At 37.5% G+C, this 21,480-nt stretch overlaps 2 protein-coding genes across 2 annotated transcripts in view; both read left to right on the top strand.

The window, feature by feature from the left end:
- The window catches only part of LOC129360344 (fos-related antigen 1-like), a 5,882-nt gene extending 640 nt beyond the window's left edge, over window positions 1-5,242 (top strand). The window contains exons 2-4 of the mRNA XM_055030514.1: window positions 626-883; window positions 3,055-3,162; window positions 3,264-5,242. Coding sequence (XP_054886489.1) covers window positions 626-883; window positions 3,055-3,162; window positions 3,264-3,794 — 897 coding nt within the window. The 3' untranslated portion in view covers window positions 3,795-5,242. The remainder of the gene's footprint in view (window positions 1-625; window positions 884-3,054; window positions 3,163-3,263) is intronic.
- LOC129360340 (acidic fibroblast growth factor intracellular-binding protein B-like) overlaps window positions 1-21,480 on the top strand; it is a 27,668-nt gene extending 6,188 nt beyond the window's left edge. Inside the window, exons 4-14 of the mRNA XM_055030506.1 lie at window positions 10,318-10,446; window positions 16,031-16,115; window positions 17,605-17,803; window positions 17,904-18,030; window positions 18,232-18,332; window positions 18,629-18,762; window positions 19,145-19,253; window positions 19,375-19,438; window positions 19,523-19,609; window positions 19,680-19,777; window positions 21,263-21,480. Coding sequence (XP_054886481.1) covers window positions 10,318-10,446; window positions 16,031-16,115; window positions 17,605-17,803; window positions 17,904-18,030; window positions 18,232-18,332; window positions 18,629-18,762; window positions 19,145-19,253; window positions 19,375-19,438; window positions 19,523-19,609; window positions 19,680-19,777; window positions 21,263-21,332 — 1,203 coding nt within the window. The 3' untranslated portion in view covers window positions 21,333-21,480. The remainder of the gene's footprint in view (window positions 1-10,317; window positions 10,447-16,030; window positions 16,116-17,604; window positions 17,804-17,903; window positions 18,031-18,231; window positions 18,333-18,628; window positions 18,763-19,144; window positions 19,254-19,374; window positions 19,439-19,522; window positions 19,610-19,679; window positions 19,778-21,262) is intronic.

Below are 21,480 nucleotides of genomic sequence, written 5' to 3'. Positions count from 1 at the left end.
TCAGAGGTTGAACAGAATTACACTCAGGGGTTTAAGTACTTTTAATGTAAAATTTATTTAATGTGTTACATAAAAATAATATATCAGATATTTTGTAATTGTAGTGTCTGCCAGACCTGGGTAGTAACTAGTTATAGTTACTCAATTACATTTACTTGAGTAAAATGTCTAGACTCTCTGACATTTGCAGTTTTTATTAAAGTTTCATAAGTTTCCTATTGAAAGAAACTGATTTGGAAAAATGTTTTTTCACCTGATTTTATTTTTTGTTACTTCTATGAATTGTTGACATTTTCATTCTTACGATACCAAAATTTCCTCTTAGATTTCATTTTTGTCCATCTGATTGTCATTTTTAAATATTAAATTATTAATAACTTGATTAGTTTATTAATACGTCTGTAAACTTTTTACCAAATACTTTTTTACTTTAGCAATTTCTTGGACGGCTCCTTTTAACTTCACTTATGTAAAAATATGCTGAAGTAGTTATTCTTCCCATCTCTGATGACTATATCAATTTTTATGTTTAATGACAAAGTGACAAAGTTTGTTTCGTCACTTTGTCTTTAGTTTTCTGCTACATAACAATGTTTATTCATCATTATTATTATCATCATTCCAGAAATTCACAATGGCAGGCAGCAACCCCTTTGTCCCAAGTCTGAATGCCATCACAACAAACCAGGACCTCCAGTGGCTGCTCCAGCCCTCACTCATGCATCCTCCAGGACCTTCACACTCACCGGTACCGCCTTACCCATCCATCGTGGGGGCCCGGCCGATGGGTCCGCCGCCTTCCCAGTCCCATTTCATCAGACCCGGGGTCATAAGGGCAGCTGCTAATACCCCACCGCCCACAAGGCGCAGGAATGATGAGCAGGTAGGTTTGAGATGGTCAAAAACTAACATCTGACAATAAATTAGCTTTCCACACACCTTTTTTTTTTTTTTTGAAAAAGGTGTCAAAATTGATTTATTATATAAAACTGCAATGAAAACACTTTTTTCGCATCACACGATCAACTGGCTGATGCTACTGGCACAAACCACGAAGAAGAAGAAAACAGGAAGTGGTAGGAGGATTATAGCTCGTAATGTTTTTAAAGACTTTACTTATTCATTTTTAATGGTGTTTCTTAGTGGAAACACTGCAATTGCGAAATTGTGTTTTTCGACAAAGTTTTGTGCATATTTGTAATGGAAAAGCAGCTATATAATTAGAATAAAAATAAGATATCTGGGAGTTAAGGAGGTCAGAGGTGTGAGCAGTGACTCAGTCATTTCTGTAACATCCCGTAGCATTGTGTCACACAGTTACTGTTTTCTGAATTTCAGTCATTTAGAAATAGGTTTTCCTGAGAAACTGAGCTCTTGAATAGTTTTTATTCCCTGATGTAAACATCCTCTGTTTACTTTATGGTTATTGTTTACACGTGAAACAAAAAGCTTCCAGATGTCAGAGGAAATCTCAGATGTGGATCCCTCTTGTTGCAACTTTTAACCGTTGTAACTTCATTCATATAGCAACTTCTCATTTTCAGCGGGCACTTGCTGATTGGCACACATCCACGACACAGAGCTGCGATTTTATGGTACAGGAAGTACACAGTCATGTGACTCACATGGGCAAGTCATTTTCTGTGACTCATCACTTGACTCACCCCAGGGGTCTGAGCGTGAGTCATGGACCCAAAAGGGCAGGAAATATAGGGCGCAACTGTAATTATTCATTAGGGTGTCGGATAAAGCCAGACTTGTCATGTTACAAGCACAAAAAGAAGAAGACGATACTGAGTTATTCAGCCGCCATGATTGTTATGACTCAGAGTCCACACATGGTGGTGGTAATTCTCCAGTTATATGATACAGAAGCAAGAAAATGCAACTCATCTTTTAGGTCTTATGTTTTTGCTCTTTGTCACATTTTAATGTTTCAGATTAAAATGTTGGAAACAACAATAATTATTTGTCTTTAAATAAGCAGGCTTTTTGCCTTCTCCATGTCTATCCAGCAACTTTACTGAACCCAAATCTGATTTTGATTCATTTGAAAAATTTGGCTAAATACAGCAAACATTTCTCACAGAAAAATCCAGATTCTATTGATTGGAATTGACTGGATTGAGCCAATTTTTGTTCCAATTGACACTTTGCAAATTTTATTTGAACAAGGCAAACCTGCAAAGCCCATTTTAAATTTTGGATTTAGAATAATTTAGAACAAGTCTTATGACTTTATTGTTGAGTAGGTAAAATAATTTTTTGACTAGACGATTTTGACACAGAAAGCAATTGCTCCTCTTGCTTTTTTGCCACACTTTCACAAAACCGAGTTTAATTTCTCTTTACCAACTCACACCTGATTACTTTGTGATCAAAAGTATCATCACCTAAATGGAACCTATAAGAAAACAGATGGTAGGACAAAAAATCTAGAAAAACCAAATTGCGACGAGATGAAAAAGCAAAAGTCAAAAAAGGCAATTTAGTAAAGTTCCACAGCAAAAAGACAAAGCTCTTCTCATCTTGAGTTGTAGGGAAATCAGTTTGGGATTTTAAACGTAACAAATCTGCTTCTGAATGGCCAAGGAAGGCTGGTGGAATCAACCAACTCACTCACTCATTGCTTACCGAGCAACAACTTGCTGTGTAACTTTCAGCAGCTATCAGAGCAGAGTGAAAATAGAAAATATGTTCAACAACTTTAGAGTAATTTATGTACAAAACAAGAAATGGTTGTTTTTGTTTGAAATATCTCAAATACTAACTAATCAATAAATATTAATATCAACTTGAAACTCTTATATTGTGATATGTTATTGTCCAGTTTTAACCCTATTAAAAAACACTTTTAGGGTAAATAATTTACCCCTAAAACCAGGTTGGCATTTTTTAAAAGTTTAAAAATGTCAACCAGGTTTAGGTCTGAAACATTTAGGTGACACAAAAAAGCAAACACTGAAGAAACCTGAAAGGGCGTAAATACTTTTTAACAGCTCTGTAACCTATTTTCTGATATGTAATAGTTTGTACTTCTCTTTTTAATCATAGTTGTCACTTGAAGAACTGGAAAGACGCAGGATCAGAAGGGAAAGGAATAAAATGGCAGCAGCAAAATGTCGCAATCGCCGCCGTGAGCTGACTGACTCATTACAAAATGTGAGTAAAGATTTTACACGCGTCATAACACTTAATTCCTAAAAAGTGCAAATACCTGAGTCAGGCATGAATGAACTTGATTGTCCTCCCTTCCGGAGCAGGAAACCGATCAGCTGGAGGATGAGAAGTCGCGTCTGCAGAAAGAAATAGCACTACTGCAGAAGGAGAAGGAGAAGCTGGAGTTGGTCCTGGAAGCCCACCGTCCCATCTGCAAGATAGACGACTCTGATTCCGATTCTGATGCCACGCCTTCGCTTTCTTCTTTGGGAGGCATCAAACTGGAACCAGAGGAATCCATCATTCCGGGACCCTCCACAAAAAAGCCAGAGAAGCCCAAACCGAAGATAATGATCCCAGCCAAACCGGTGGCGTCCACCGCCTCGGTCGTCGCCTCTGAGTCCGAGTCGCTCCACACGCCGGTTCTCATATCGACGCCGTCACTCCTGTCCTTCTCTGCTGGCATGGTTTTCACGTATCCGTCCTCCACGTCGGAAGCAGCAGCGCCTGCCGCGTCCCATCAGGCCTTGCACCCTCAGGCCCAGCAGCCCTGCGGAGTCGCCCATCGGCGCAGCAGCAGCAGTGGCGACCAGTCGGATCACTCCCTGCACTCGCCGACCATTCTCACCCTGTGATCGCCCAGCGAAACACTACAGCTGGTTCCGGTTCCAGCCCAAACGCAGGATCTCTGCAAAACGCTGACGGAAACGAGGACGATGACTGTTTTAGGCATTTCAAGACGATCAGCTGCTTCGTTACTTAATCTCTGATCTCAGCTGACTCTCAAGGCCTTGTGCACATGTAGCCGGGTTTTTATAAAAACTAATATCTCCCCTGCATCGATTCTAAAACACAAATATCGCACACGAGAAATCAGTTTCAGAAAAACTTCAATCAGATGAACCCAAGCAAACATACAACGGTACGACGGAGTATCAGGGCCACGCCAAGAAAACCAAAAAACACAAGAATGAAGTCAGAATATTACGACCTTATTCTCTTAGTTTTTTTTACTTTTTTAAATATGCCCCTAAAACTCAACTATATAACAGAGAAAATAATAATAGCAATGATAAATAAAAATAATAAAATCATGAGAATAATCACATATTATGAGAATAAAGTCATAATATTATGATTTTATTTTTGTAATTTTATTTATTTTTTCTTAGTATGGCCACATACTCCATTGTACGACAGAATATTAGAGCAAGGCTAAGAAAAATGTAGTAAAATTTCATGAAAGATATAAAATTATGAAAATAAGGTCAGAATATTACAAGAACAAAGTCATACAAGAATAAAGTAGTGTTACAAAAATATAAAAATAAGGTAAAATGAAGAGTTGGGCATCTTGTAAAGTTATACTTTGCAATTTGTTTCACAGATGAGGAAATGCTTAAGTTATTAACTCACCAGCATCAATAGCAGGACTCTGAAACGATTGTGCAAGTGGCTAAGTTTGTTACTCCAATTTTACTCTCTGTAATAAGATTCTATTCTTGTAATTGTATGACTTTATTCTCGTAACCAGGCTTGTTTCTTAGCCTGGTTCTACTACTCCGTCGTACAAATACACTCTTCAACTTGTTTTAAACATGCCAAACCCACAGGGGGCAGTGTGGCGCAAAGCTAAAGTCCATGTCAGCTAATCAGGTTGTTTCAAAACAACCACGACTTCCAGTTAGGATTTAAACCTAACAGGGGCGCCAAGAGGTTCCTTTATGTGGATATAAGTTTAACTACTTTGAAATGTTTATTTTATATAAATATAAATAATACAATACAGGCCAATTTTGATTAGGAATCATGTCAAAGCAGGTTTGTGGATTTATTGCTGCATTATTTCCTCAAATCTCCACTCTGGTTGGATGAACAGCCAAAATGTCTAAAAATGTTTTGGTTTTCCCAGATATCTGGCTACATGTGTAGTGGACCTTGGATGGCATGAAAATCTGTGGCATTATCAGAATTTGAATGTTACACTCTTTATTTTGTTTTTTTAACATAAAGTTGATACAAATTTTGTACTTTTTTAAGCTATGAGATGAAATGAATGTTTTTTTATCGGGGAAAAATTGCATGCACGATGTATATATATATATATATATATATATATATATATATATATATATATATATATTATATATATATATATATATATATATATATATATAAATATATACTCTAACAGAAAAACTCAGGCTCTCTAAAAGTATAACATGAGAACTGAGTTAATGCAAGAATAATAACTATATTTTTATGTTTTTTTATTTTGTGGAAGTCGTTAACGGCCGATGGTGTGGTCAGAACTACCAGCGTTACTGTGTGTGTGGATCCTTTTAGACTACAAATATTTATAGTTTATTAACAACTAAGGCTGGACCGTAGGAGTTGATATAGATTATATAATCATCTATTTATTAGAGTTCTTAGAGTGTAATATATTTTTGGTAATGTTTAGATTTTCTGTTTTGGTGGGCAGTGCCTTATTGTTATTTTTATTTTCAGATTTGTACGAAGTCACAGAGAATAAAAAAGAAAAGTCTGCATGAAAAATTGTGTTAATTTGTTTAGCTTGATTGTAATGTAGATATTAATGACTTATAGAGTGATATGGATGCAAAGTTTCATCAAAATTGTTTGTGATATTTACTATGATCTTTTTTTAATTATGAAAATTCAACACAGCTACATTCTTCAGTCAGAGGCCTCATCAGATTAGTTGCAGTACTAAGTGCTATAGGAGATCCTTCCAACCCTGAGCATCACCATCTACAAACGACTCTTTAAAGATACGATGTGTTACAACATTTAACTTCCACTTGCAATGATGTGAAAAAGTGTTTCCGTTGCAGTTTTGCAAAATAAAGCGATTTCTATACAGCTAAAAAAACACATCATTCGAGAGCCAATTTTTTTTTTTATAAAAAATTAATTTTGTCCAAATCTTAAGTGAATTTATTTTCAAAATGTGGAATTATATTAATTATCTTAAGAAGACAAAATGCACTGATAGTGGAAATACTTTCCAGAATAGTGGCAGACAATTTAGCTCATGAGAATGACCAATTCTGGCACTGATTAGGTAAATGCATTTAGACTTTTGCTGATGGCCGCTTCCTGACCCCTAACTCTCATTTATCAAAAACTGAAGCCAGAGTCTTGCTAATTCATCAACATCTCTGATTAGAGCTGCAAAATGAGATTAGGGAGGCAGAGTCCGACTGAAAGCTCCAGAGTGGAAGGAGAAAATAAATATAAAAATTAGTGTTTGTGCCACTGCAGAATGACGCGTGTGGATCACTAAGAGGGCACAAGCATTAACGGCCCTCTTGAGCCAAACCGAGATCCAAAAATAAGACCGATGAACATTCATGAACTGTTCCTGCATGACAAACAGGGCACATCAATCAAGTGAGGAGCAGAAATCAATCACCTATTCTGTGTCATGAACATGTAAATACTAGTTCAAACTTAGAAAAAAAGGTCAGAACAGCAGAGGGAGTCAATATCGACTGTATTTAAAGCTCTTCAGTGAAACAAGCATAGCCCACCAATAAACAACTGACGACAAAATAAATCTTCTCTAATCCATGTGCATCTATCTACGGTTTAAACCCAAAAACAGTTAGTAATTCTATCATTAACACAGATAAACCGAGATAAAGAAGAGCCAAAGTTAGTCACCCCAAAGGGTGAAGGTTAAATGCAAAGAAAGAAAAGAAAAATTGGAATAAAAATCATTAAAGTTTGTAGACCTTCCAGTTTGATACAAAGAGATTCCAGCTGGGTTTTTAAAACAGGATAAAGTAACTATTATTTCTGCTCTGACTGAACTTTACCTTAATCTCTACCATGAACCAAAACTTAAACTATGCCAGAAATTGGCAAATTTTTCCGACTGCACTACAACCTGGAGTAAAAACGGTAACAACCATCATGCACATATGGCACTCCAATCCTGCCCTGAGGAACAGAGTGCATAAAATATTACACAACTGGGCATCTATGTAGCAAAGGCTGATATCAAATCACCAGTGGACTAAATATGGCTCAAAACTGGATTAAAATCTATCATTAGATCTGTGATTTAATGATCTAAGATGAGGCTCTCCAGTGCATTAGAAAAGAAGGCTTCTACCAGTGTAGGCTAGTCCAGTGCATGAGATAAATTTATATTTGTGACCCAGTTATTGGTCCCATTTTTTTTTTCAACAGATCACTGAAAAAGGAGAAATCTCAGAAGATTCAATAGAAAAAACACTGTAAAACTTAGATACTTTGTCATCAGGTCCTGAAATTGGTCAGGTGATAAAAGTTTCTCAAATCCTATTGTGGCACAGAAACGTTGCAGCATTCAGAGCGCCTTAAAGGGAAACGTCAGGATTTTTAAAGTTCAGTTAAAAGGTTATAAACATTTAATGTCTTGTCTGTAATAAATAAACCAAACTGGACTTCTACCAACAACGCCAGTTTATGTAAAATGTCACAGCAGTTTATACAACGCTACTTACAAACCTTTATAACATCATTTTTATTTAGAATCCAAGGATTATTTACCAACCAGATGAAGGCTGGAGTCGGTGCGTCACCAAATATCTTCCTGCCTCTACCCCTGATGCAACAACAATTTATCAGATGATGAATTAAAATGGGTAATTTTGATGATTAAAGTTTGGTTTGCAGAGACATCATAGTCCATTTTATTTATGGTTTTGTGTGGGTTTTTGGTTTTTTTTATTGTTGTATTGATTGTCGAATATTTAAAATCTCTTCCAGTTCTAATGTGAAGTGCACTTTACAAAATTTACATGCATTATATACTCAATTTATTACTTGGAAATGGTCTCAAAATAACAATTTTATTGTTTATCCCAATAATTACTGAAAATTTTGTTATCATGGCAGACCTTCTTGTTCTAAGGAAATAACCTGAAGTATTCTCAATTAGAAAAACTAAGAGTGAAAAACAAGAAAAAAGTTCTCACTTAATTGGTTATATACTTTTACCTTTTAAAAACAGATCGTTATTCTGATTTGACATATTTTACACTAACTGTGTTACTATCATTGAGCCTCCGAATAAGAGTTTTGATCTCGATGCTAGGATTAGATTAGCAACAGATGCTAACCTTGTTTTATCCATCTCAAGATAAAAACTTTCTTTAATCAATCTAATAGTATCTTAATGTACTTTTTTGTACTTTGATAGCTAAAATAAAATGCTTTTCTAGCTCTAACCAGATAAAGTGAAAGTGCTATAAATTGTTACAGCAACATTTAATTTTCCTTTGGGATCAATAAAGTGTTTTTGAATTTGAATTTAAATATTAGAGTTGCACACCACAGTCATATTAAATACATTTTGATATATGAGTCTCATTTTCAGATCAAAAGCACCTTTTGAAAATATCCTCCAAGCAAGTATTCAGTTTTCAAGTACCTAGTTTTCACAAAACCCACATTTCTGCTATTAAAAATAATTTTAATCGGTTTGATGTAGTATTTTACTCTTAAATGTCATGATTTTATTAACAGTAATCTGAAAATGATCATAATTAACATAAATAAAGGCTTTCAAATACCCATCTGTGTGTAATTAATCTATAATATTTCACTTAGCGATAAAGTTCCTAAAAAAAAGGGCTGTTCAGTAATATTCTAATTTATTGAATTGGTCTGTACATTGTTGAACATATTTGACACCGATAGGATAGGTAATACAAAATAATTAGACTACAAATAGAAATAGAACTACAAAAATGTGATTAAGTGATTCCTTTCATGAACATGCAAAAAACTTATACTATTTTCTGTTTTGATCATATTCTTTTACTTCTTTGTGTACAGTAGAATCCTTTGATGAAGACTAAAATATTTCATAGTTAATCTCAAATCATGATCTTAGCATAATTATAACTTATATATTCTACATTTACATATTCCATTCTCAATAAATGTTTCATACAGGAAGATCATTGCTGTTGCACCACCTCCAACCAATGTTTCTCATGGAAATAACCATTGTCTTTGTAATAACGACCAATGCAAATTCAAACAATGTTTTAAAAGCTTGTGCGTAGAGTTTACATAAATAAATACAATCTTTTTTTTTTTTTTTAGATTTTTGTTGTTTTAGGCTGAAGAAGTCTGATTTGGTTAAAGTTTGTCGTTAGTGATTTGAAGGATACAAATTTGAAAACTGTTCTGTTTTACAAATAAAATAAATGTAAATTAAAGGATCTGTGTTTAATGTAGGATAATGTAGGATTTCACAAGTCTGAGAGGTGTTAAAAAATGGCTGATCTAAGTTGCCAATAAAAGCTGTGAAATAGCCCTTTACCACAGTGTGAATGAGAAGCCAACTTCAGTATTTCAAAAAAATTTCTAAATTTTTTTTTGAAATTCTTAATAATTTCTAAAAATCATTAAAATGTGTTGGACTAAAATGTGCAAAATGTTAGAGAAATGCAGAAAGTATTGAGATTCAAGGGTTAGAAATATGTTAGAATGAGTAGCTGAGCTTTCCTCTCAAATGTGAGCAAAACTTTGTCAATATTCTGCTAATGTAAAAAAAAAAATACAATTTTGCTACTGCAGTGTTTCCATTACGTGAATCACGTGAATAAGTTTGTTCACCAGATAAATAATTAAAAAACAGGCCACCATAAATACATAGGAAGTACTATTTATGTTGCTACAAGCTAAATATTCAACTCAAATATTTAGCTAACATGCAACTTTTCTTGTCCATCAGCAGAAGTGACGTGAAAAAGTGTTTTCATTGCAGTCTTTCAAAATTAAATGCAAGTTTGACCATAAAATTTAACTTCACAAATTTCCTAAATGGAAACAGACCATTTTGAAAGAAACAAAATAAAAAGTTTTGGCTAGAATGATTTGGTTTTTTTAGCATCACACTAGTCACATGATCAACAACGACGTTACTACTGGCGGAAACCACGAAGATAAAGGTAACTGGAAGTAGAAACTTATTCAGGTGCGATTTATTAAACGGAAACACCGCAATTACCAAATTTGATTTTTTTTCGAAATGTTTGCGCACATTTGCAGCTAGTGAAGATATTAGCATCTAATAACCTTTTAGCCTCTTTCTTTCAAATCCTGAAGTATCCTTTAATGCCTCCAATTTAGTTTGTGGAGTCCAACGCCCTTCCGGCGGCCGTCAGTCGTCGGGTGAGCACACCAGGTGGAGCTGGTCTGGACTACCCACGCTGCCTGTGCTGGAGCTTCCGTCGCCCAAGTCCCGGGCCACCATACAGGGTAGGTTGAGCTCCGTGGAGCCGCCGGGGCTGGAGTCGCTCCTACTCACACACTCCTCCTCCAGCACCAAACACAGCTCCTTCAGGTCCAGGTTCTCCTTCACCAGCCCGTCCTGCATGCGCTCCAGGTCGGCGAGTTTCTTCAGGTATCCGCCCAGGTCCTCCCGCATCACTTTGGCGGCGTGGTGGCCAAACAGCTGCCACTCCCTGGCCAGCTTCTTCACCTTGAGCCTGTCGTCGTCCAGGAAGCAGCAGAGGTCCCGCAGCTCGGTGTTCTCCTCCTGCAGGCGCTGGTTGATGACTTTTAGTTCCCTGATTTCCAGGAGGTGGCCCTGCAGCTGCTTGTTGACCTCTTTGATGAGCCTGCCGCGCTGGATCAGAGCGGAGATCTTCTCTGACTCCTCCTTACGCAACCGGCTCACCAGCTCCTCTTTGGAGCACGCCAGCAAATCCTCATCAGAGATCTTTGACAGCTCTCTGGTTATGATCTCACCTTCACTGCCCATTGTGAGCGAGAAAACCTGCAGAGTCCCTGAGAAATTATTCAAACCCCCTCAAATGTTGCTGTATTTGATGCTCAGCTGAGAGTTTTCACATCATCCTCTTCTTGTGTCATGTGGTTTCTTTATTTAGGCTGCTTTCTTCAAGGCCTTAATGAGGTCGGGTGTGAGGATTCACGCAAGCTCCGATTAATGTCAGTCCATCATCACCATCACCATCATCATCATCATCTCCTCAGCAGCAGGCTGTGTTTTCCAAAGGCCTCTCGGAGATGCGGTCCGTTTTCTCGAGGAAACATCCGCCCTGCGGAGGAGCTTATCTCCGGTCGGGTCCGCCGAGATTTTTCCCCGCTACCCACGGATGCAGAACCTCGCAGATGTCGTGGGTTTTCAGGTCGGCGGCATCGCGTCGTCAGGCTCCGCTCCGCTTCGGTTGAATGGAGGCAGATTTCCGTTGACGGAGCGGCGGCGTCTTCTGCCGGGGGCGGGACGGTTTATTAAACAAAACAAAAACAAACAAACAAAAAAAACCCCGGTAAAACAGAGAAAAAAGAAAAAGAAAGGAGACAAAAGGTCCGACCCGACCCGTTACCTGCTCATTACAGGCGCCTCATCCTCCTGAGCTGAGCTGCTACCACAACAATGTCCGCCTCCGCCAGTTAACGAGCCTGCTGAGCTGCGCGTGAAGCTGCAGCGCTACCGGAAACACACATAGGAGCCCTTCAAAGTAAAAGCCCGAATGAACGATTCAGAGAGAACAACTGGATTAGCTGAACAGATGATGCAAAATAACAACTTAAAAGATGTGATAAATGTTCAGGAGCTCCATCTGCAGGTAGACCTATTCATTTTCAAAGCTTTGTTTAAAAGGTTGAAGGTCACATAAAAATTACTTTACTGTTATAAATTTTACTTTTAAGGATGTGTGCAAAAGGCTGGGGATTGTCTGGCAGAGGGACCTTGGCTGCAGTCTTAGTGTTGAAGAATGGTTGAAAGTACTTTAAAATAATGGAAATACATTAAAGAATCGAGAGGGAAATTTACACACTATAAGACAGTACATAGATTTTATTTCACCCCATCCAGGCTCCATAGAATGGGCCTGCTCACAATAACCTATGCTGGAAATGCAAAATGGAATCAGAAACTTTTATACATGCAATATGGAAATGTAAACGCATTCCCCATTCTGGAAAGCAGGATTACACCACATTGGAAAGTGGATAGGTGTGGGGATACCCATGTCACCAAGACTCTGCGTATTGGGGGATCAAAGAGTGATGTCAAAACACCGTGGTGCAGGTGGGGACGATCGTGGCTGCCAGAATAATCCTCAGGCTATGGAAATCTTCAACTGTTCTGAATGTTAAAAGCTGCTTGAAATTGATGTTGGAAATAGTGCCATATGAACAAATGCTGGCCAAGCTAAATAATGACAACACTGGGACAAGTAAACTCCTTAGATGAACTTCTGTTTTGGAAAATACTGACGTGTGACGACTTGTTTCTGCTAACATCGAGGATATTTGTACATGCCAATTGTCTGTGAAACAATTATTGATTTGATTTGTGCTGGTTGTTTTGCTTTGTTTGTGTTTTTTGTTTTATGAGGGGGTGGGAGAGGTTATATACATAAATGTTCTGAAATGATAAATAAATAAGTTCTGTATTTTTTTTTAATAACAAAAAAAATATTTTTAAGAAGCTCAAAGTTTTAGACAAAAGTGAGAATTAATCTTAGCTTTAATTAAACAAAACTGACATTTTTTTCTCAAAATGTTTACATGTTTGAAAAAAAATTCTGATCTTATATAATTCAGGATATTTTAAATGGCAGATTTTTAAAATATAGAATTCTGACTTTTTTCTTTGAATTTAGATTTTTTAACATCAGCTTTAAAAAAAAATCTGAATTCTGAAATTAAAAAGTCAGAATTCTAACTAAGAAAACTGAAGTTTTTTATTTTAGGAAAATAAAAATCATAGATTCTGAGATTCAATTTTGACTTTAATTTATAACTCAGACTTTTTCCTGAAAATTCAGACTGTTGAAAAAAATGTTTAATCCTACAAAGAAAGCCTGATTTTTTAATAAGTAAAATATTTTAAAATATTCCAAGTGACTTGGTTTGGTTTTATTTTGAATTATCTTTCTTTACAGGAAGATTAATGTTGAGTTGTTAACTTGACAGACTCCAGTAATCTGAAGCGTTAATATTTCTAGTGGTTGCTGGACACACAATAGATATGCATCAATACTGTATCTGACATTTTTGGACATCTTATCTTTCATATTTAAATAGTTTGAGTTACTTTAAGCAACAGTGTTAACAGATTTATTTTACAACTTCAGAAACATTTGTACTTTAAAATTTAAAGTGTTTTTGTTTTATAACCCTTTTTCTATGTTAGACCACACAGACATGGAAAAGTTCAGTTTACTATGAAAACAAATAGGAAAAGGTTTGTATGGGACTGTACTTCCTTTGGATTTATCCGTTTACAACTGTGATCTCATTCTCTAAACTCAAACTATCTCTATTGTGTCCTAAAGGCTTTTGGAGTTCACCCGAAAAGCACAGCACATTCTGTCTGTATCAGGAGACACGACTTGTTTCTTTTCAAAGAACACAGTTGGAAAGTTTGACTGCAGGCATTTGTGTGTGTTTTTCCCATCGGTTTATGCTGAGGTATTCGGCCACATCCTTCCGCCCTCTGTCCCACCTCCATTGTTTCACGGAGGCCATAACAATATAGGGTGTTAACCGCGCTCAGAGGAATCTGGGGATGGAATCAGGGTGTCATGGGAGTTTAGAAACGAGAGTGTTGATGTGCAGCGAGAGATCTGACTAAAAACTAGTTGACCGGGGGCGTGGGTGGAAGAAGAGGGTTGGTTTTTATTTTTTTTCTCCCACATGTTGTCATTCTGAAGGACACATCCAGAAACACAGAAACGGGAGGGTGAGGAGAAGGATTTACAAGGATTTATATGGATTAATCCGTGCAGGAAAAGAGAGCAGATTGTGTCCTGTTGAACGGGGCCTATTCTGGATCTGACATTTCCCCAGTAACGGAAAGTGCAAATTAAAGGGCAAAAGTCCACAAAAGGCTACATCTCGCTGCCAGGTGTTTCATGAAGTTTCAGTCGTCACATTTTAATTATAAGTTTCAGTCTGACAACTAAAGACTTTCTCAGTACAATGAACAGTTTATGCTGAGTCAAGAAATTTCACACTATGCAGGAAACTTCCAAGTCTCATACTTTCTATGAATGAACTCATGCAGCTTTCGCTACAGTTCAGTTTTTTTTTCTTTTTGGAGAGTGACAAATAAACAGGCTTTGGTGAACTCATTTAAATTAGTGCAGCCTGCTATGAGAGAACAACCTTTCAATCTCAATGCATATTTTTACTTCCTTTGGATTTCAGCAGCTCCAACACTAATTATTCTTGCCATTTTGTCATCAAATGCATTAAACATTCACTTCTATGCACAAGAGAAATTAATTAAAAAGAAAATTGTCTGTACTATTCATGACATCTATTAAAATAGATCAAATAAAAGGTTCACTTGCATTATCTAATCCAATTTGGGGAGTTAAACTTTTGGAATAGTTGGACATGCTATAATGAGAGAATTGGCCGACTGACTTTCCTGTTTGGCTTTTAACACTTGATTTAAAAAATTGTTTGAAAGCCAATGTTATTTTAAAATGATCTTAGGTATTTGTCAGGCTTTCTGAAGATCTTTTACTGCTTTTCTTAGGACTTTGGCTGCTTTTAAGATAATTTGAATTCCAATACTTGACTTTTTTTTGTTTGTTTACTTTTATTTTGTTGTCGTTTGTTTAGCCACCAAATGGATGTCTGTCGTCTTATTCCCTTTGGTCATTTCATTCCTGAAAATCATTCAAATGTATATTTGTTAATCTCAAAGACAAATTAAACAAATTGAGGAGAATCTTAAGATTTGAGGACCATTCAACATGATCAGCATTAAGAAATGGAAACTCCAAGTCAAAACTCAGAATGATGAGATGCTGTGAGGATTTGTGGGATGTAGGTCGCCACAAATATCTCAAAGTAGAAAGTGAAGAGTGGGGTAAACTTTCCTCAGAGCAATTTTAGACACAAATGTTTTCCAGTTAAAGGGGAATTATACACCAGCTATAAATAAATCCTATTTTTTTCCTGAAATAGAAAATATAATTTTATTGATAGAGATGAATTAGGTAGAAACATTTTTTGTTTTGATGTAAATTAGAGAGAAATTAGACGCTGGTGAACATTTTTAATAGTTAACAGAGTTCTATTTTTTTTCTACCTGACTGTATTAAGGTCCCTGGAAAACTTCTCTCATGTCTGTTTAGGTGTAAAAACTCCTGTCCTTTACAGTCAGATCAGCGCGATATCAACTTCACCATGGCAACCACAGCTACCGGTTGAATCACACGGTCGTTGTTTCACCGACCATAATAAAGTTACTGTAAAATAAAAACTAATAAAAACTTTTCTAAAGAGCACATACACGATAAGGTCGTGTATATACATCTTGTATGGTTTTTATTTTTATATTTAAAATATAAAAATACGGTACGGTTTGATTTACGTACGGCGTGACGTCACCAACGCGGAAGCGTGAGCTGCCGTACGTCTGCTATTGTTGACACTGCGTACCTGTTAGGATGGAGCCGTTTCATCGTTATTCTTAGTCTAATCGCAAAGGTTTGAGCTGCAGCTAATAGTCTGTAGCCATATTACAATTTTTATTCCGTCCTAATTTACAGTTTTGCCTCCTGATGATCAGTTTGATGCCGCTAACTGCTGCTCGTCTTTCGAGGCTGCTAACAGAAAAGCTAACCTTGAACTAATTTAGCTAATGAGTAAAACTGCTTAAATCCAGCGGACAGGATGAACGTTTCGCCTTGAAGATACGCTTTTATCAAAGACAGACTGTTAAATCAGGTTTTTTTACACCCCTAAAATCAAGGTATAAAATCTAAGATGACGACATGATGTCTTTTGAGGCAGCTCAGTGCAGGTCGCTACGTGTTAATGTTTATAGCTTTTCATTTATTCCTCGCAGATGGCCGTAGAGCTCGATGTGTTTGTTGGTAACACCACCATCATGGATGAGGAGGTTTACCAGCTCTGGCTGGACGGATACACAGGTATGATCATGACTCCTTCACTGGATGTCTTTACTTTAATAGGCTGGTCAATAGAGCAATACTAAAGGACATGTTTGAATAAGGGAGGGAATAAAATCAGGAGCAGAATTTATTTTCATCCCAACGAGGAAAGATTACAAAGGAATTTATTTAATTAGGTTCATTAATGTCAACTCAATGCACAGAAATCTAGTTTGTGTAGAAATGTGCAACCAAATTAGTTCAGAGATTCAGGCTCGTTTATTATATTACAGATAGCTTCGTATGATAATACAATGCCAATTTATTATAAGTTATTCATTTCAGAAACTACCAATTGTATGAAGCTGTTGACTTTGCAGCAGCAGCACATTAAGCATGAGGGCACAGTGGAGAGGAACCACCTTCGTTTAGCTGGATGCAACTTCCAGCAGAAACAGAAGTGCATAAAATGTTGGTTCCTTCAAAATAGGAACGAAAAAAGTGTTTGCTTCAACTTTCCTGTGAAGATAAAATTTTAGTTCTACAGTTATTAATTTTCAAAACATTCAGTATAAGAAAAGTAACAATCACCTCTATGAACAAATATTATGCTTTTTTTTTGCTTTTTATTAAATCCTAAAAATAGGAATAAATTGGTTACATTTTTAAAATTACAACAGATTTTCTGTAGTAGATATTTATGAAACATTATTAGATGTGATTTGTCAAATGGTCAGATAATATTTGTGGCTCTAAACTCGCTTTATTCAACTGAACTGGCAGCAAAAACGGCTCTTTGGATTGTAAATGCTGTAGGAAAACTCTTACCCCTGAACATGAATTTCAGTTAAATTTAAAAATACTTGATTTATCTGTAAGGGAAATTAATTTTTCTAAATTAAAGTATTAAAATTGGGATGAAAGAGCAGAAGTAAACAGAGAATGAAACAGATTTATTGTTGCTTCTTCGCTCACAGCTTCACTGCAAAGCCTCTGCTCTCTTTATGCATCATTAAAAATAATGTTACCATCCATCTAATGACATTTTGTTTCCTGTGTCATCAAGATTACAGGAAAGTGGCCAGGAAATGATCTCAGTGCAACACTTAGGCAGAACTAAGCCACTGAAAGCGCTTCAGTGGCTTTAGCAATTGCCAGGAACTAGAAATCTCAAAGATAAATTATGTGACACACGTGGGAAAAACGTGCCAGGAATGTTGTTTTCCTCCACACCCTGAATATTAGGAGCAACATGGATCCACTATAAAGTTGCAGTTGCTGCTGATTATTTACACAACTTTGTTACATGATAAAATATCTAATTAAGCCAAAAGCGGATTATTGAATAAGCATAGCTGAAAAGCTTTTTAAAAATTTTAACAGCATCTTGTGACCATGTTTATGTCGTAAAAAGTACTTTTTGTTCCTCCAGTCGTCAGTCTGGTGTGATTAATTTCTCAACTGATCCCACAACAAGCAAACAGGAACATGATATGCATATCAATGGGGCTTGGATTTTATCTGACAGTCAATGACGCAGTGAAGGTGCGCATGGCGGGGGGCGTGCTGGACGAGTGTGAAGCAAACCAGGATGTTCTCCTGAGTGACACCATGGACCAGTACAGGACTTTCCAGATGTGTGAGCGTCTGCTGCAGAGTCCGGCCAAACTCGCAAACCAGCTGCTCTTCCAGATCCCCCCTTACCGGCAAACCATGCTGATAGAGAGGTGACGCTGCCATCTCAGCATTTTTAGTTCTTTTTTCAGTCATGTAAATGTTTTAATTTAGATGAGAATGCATGTAAAGTATTTGTGTGTTTTTGTTTAGGTATTATGCCTTTGATGATGTGTTTGTGCGTGAGGTCTTAGGAAAAAAACTCTCCAAAGGAACAAAGAAAGACTTGGACGATATCGGCGCCAAGACAGGTGTGACTCTGAAAAGCTGCAGACGACAGGTAAAAGAAGAGACATTTACTCTCAGGCTGTAAAACTCTCTAAATGGGAAAAAGAAATTCCTCCAAGCTATTCCTTTTTGCTTTGTGTGAAGTCATTTCAACATTTTCGACAGAGCAGAATTTATCGGCTGGGATTGGCTTGTTGTTCGAGTCACGATGTTGTAATTTTGCGAGCCTCCTGCGTCATCTGCTGTATTTCAGTTTGACAACTTCAAACGTGTTTTCAAAGTTGTGGAAGAGCTGAAGGGACCCCTGGTGGAGAACATACGTCAGCACTTCCTTCTCTCTGACAAACTCGCAAGGTATTGAGTGAACACTGCTGGGTTTAAAATGCTTGGAATGTATTTTATGTACTTACCATCAAGTCATAATATTTTGGAATAAAGTTATATTATGAGTATACAACTGTATGAGAATGAGGTCATAATATTTCTATATATTTCTATAACAAGGTTGGAATATTACATCTTTTTATTTTTGTATTATTAAAACTTCAGTCTTGTAATAAAATGTATAAAAATGTTCTTCGCCTCAATATTCTAACACTTCTCAAACACATCAAAACTGCAGCTTTTTTGTCCTTTTTCTTTTTTTGCAGGGATTACGCTGCCATTGTTTTCTTTGCCAACAACCGCTTTGAGACGGGGAAGAAAAAGCTGCAGTATCTCACCTTCCAGGACTTTGCGTTCTGCGCCGGGCAGCTTATCAACAACTGGACAGTTGGGGCTGTTGGTGAGGAATTTTACTTGTTTGCTTTGGCGCTTTTTACTGACATAAAACATAAACACCACTTATGTCACTTTCAGCAGCTGCATAACTCATTAATCAAATGTCACATCGTAATTTTTCGAGATTCAATGTTTATGCAGCTCTGGGATAATAAACCTGCGTATCCAAGTGTTTTTAAAACAAGCGGTTCACTGTTGTTCCTTCAGTGACCACCAGAGGTCCTTCAAGTTTCACTCATCCCGGTTTGAGTTCATTCTGAGTCTGAATGGTTTCCATTAGGAACAAAACAGTTTGATAATGAGTGTGTTTGACACAGAGACAATTCTGAGGAATTGATTTCTTCTGAAATGATTCGTGGAAGTCTCAACTTGAATGCTCTTCGTAGACAACATGGTGGAAGACATGGACGTCGACCTGGACAAGGAGTTTTTACAGGAGCTGAAAGAGCTGAAGATTTTAATCACCGACAAAGATCTGCTGGATCAACACAAAAGGTAATGAAAACACGCTCCTAATCCAATGTGCAGATGGCCGAAAAATGGCCTGGCTTTCTCACAAAGCTTTATCAGCACACTTTTATCTAATTTCCTGTTTCTTTCTCTGCTCTGCTCTCAGTTTGGTCTGCACGGCTCTCAGAGGAAAAACGAAAGCTTTCGCAGAGATGGAAGCTAATTTTAAAGTGAGGAACACTTCCTGGTTTAATGTAAAATGTAATCGGTTGTTAACTGTCCCGGTGAAAGCGTTATTCCTCTCTTTCTGCCAGAATCTCTCCAGAGGCCTCGTCAACATTGCCACAAAATTAACAAACACCAAAGATGTCAGAGATTTCTTCATTGATCTGGTAGAGAAGGTTAGTATCTGATCTCAGATCTGTCAGTCTGCAAGGCTGCATGACCTCCTGCTTTTCTTTTCTTTTCCAGTTTATTGAGCCGTGCCGTTCAGACCGATGGACATCTGCAGACATAAAACTCTACCTCACCCACTACACCAACTCGGCACACATTCTGGACTCATTCAAGTGAGTAAACGCGCCTTTATTGGTCGGAGTGCAAGTCAGGAAACTGAAGAACAACCTAAGGGTGTTTTCACACCTGTTAATCCAGTAGACTGGAACCAAAATTGCAACATTTGTTGTATTTTCAGCTGCTGTGGTTCACTTGCTCCAAACAATTAGAACAGCCTGTTCCCCTCCTCGTCTGCGGGGGCACTGCACCAAGAACTACTGAAGGAAATTACACAAAAACCTCTGAAGAAGACATCGGTGCAACTTCCTTCTTTGCAAAATGCAGACAAAAATTGAGTGGTGCAGATTTTCGCTGGGTTGTTGGATTTCTCCTTTTTCTTGGGCTAAAGACCACGAGCATTTCTCACAGGAGCACTAGGCTAACATTTGCTTTGGTTACCCAGAATGCCCTGCGCTGTAGTCCACTTCCTGCTTTTGGAGCAGTCTCCGGTCTGCTTGGTGTTCACATATGCCTTTAAACTGCACCAGGGTTCACTTTCCCCGAACTGAGACCGGGGTTTGACTAATCTTGTTCTAATCAAACTTGTCTGGAAAGTCCAGTTTGTTTGGGTAAATGTGAAGCAAATGTGCAGCAAAATTTTGATGAGAATTCTGGTCTGCCTAAAAACCTCTGTCTCGGTTCGTTGGAAGTGAACTCTTCTGCAGTTCGAATGCATATGTGAACACCAAGCAGACCAGAGATGGCTCCAAAAGCAGGAAGTGGACTACAGCGCACGGCATTCTGGGTAAATACAACTAAAACAAACTTGTGAGTTTAACGCTACAGTGAGAAATGTCTCGTAGTCTTTTACCAAAGACAAATAAGAAATCCTACAACCACTAAACGCTAAAATTCTTCTTTTGGAGTTTGGCTCATGGTGCAGCGCCACCGCAGTGCAGTGTGAAAGTGAACCGCACCAGCTGAAAATGCAACAAACGTTGCAATTTACCAAATCTACCAATCAGGTTGAAAAATTTTCTTTATATTACAATGCACAACAAGATTTTAATAGAAGAAACTGTAATATAAAGTCTCCATAACAAAGACAATTAGCAGTTATCTCATGGAAACGCCAGAATTGCAAAATTTGCGTACGTTTGTAAAGGAATCGCAGCTACTGTGAACTCCTTGTACAACTTCTATTTTGAAAAACAGCAGAACGGTGAAAAGGCCCAAAAAAGGCGACGATCATCAGCAGAATCCTCTCGTTATCATTGAAGCTGTCATCTCTGTTCTGGCATGTCTTCCATGTGGTTTCTGTAACTGTAGTCGCCTTGTTTCTCATGTAAACTCTCAGGAATGTAATTAAAGGTTTACACAGCCCCGCTCTGCTTCAGGCCTAACAAAGAGATATTCATAAATGGCAGCAAAGACCCCCTGGTTAAACTCAGGGGACCCCGGTTGCCTCATTTACTCTCTTTGCACAGATTTCACAATTCCTGCTTGCCAGCTCTGACTTTGCATCACTCACCCACTGACTGCTTGTTCTCTGCCCTCAGACACCAGGCTGTGTGGGACAGATATATGGGCGTGATCAAAAGCTGCATCTTCAAAATGTATCACGACTGAGGCGTTTCCCTCCTCGCTGAAGCCGTTTCTCTCTCTCTCCGTTTTGGCAGAGATCCATTTCTTACGTTCCGGGTTCCATTATTGCCGCATTCATTGTTGTGTTTCTGTAAATTTGGTTTATAAATAAAATAAAGGTTTTACCACCGGA

Source organism: Poeciliopsis prolifica, unplaced genomic scaffold, assembly GCF_027474105.1.
Source record: "Poeciliopsis prolifica strain line A6 unplaced genomic scaffold, Auburn_PproV2 SCAFFOLD006, whole genome shotgun sequence".
Classification (NCBI taxonomy): domain Eukaryota; kingdom Metazoa; phylum Chordata; class Actinopteri; order Cyprinodontiformes; family Poeciliidae; genus Poeciliopsis; species Poeciliopsis prolifica.
This window is presented reverse-complemented; position numbering and strand designations above follow the sequence as displayed.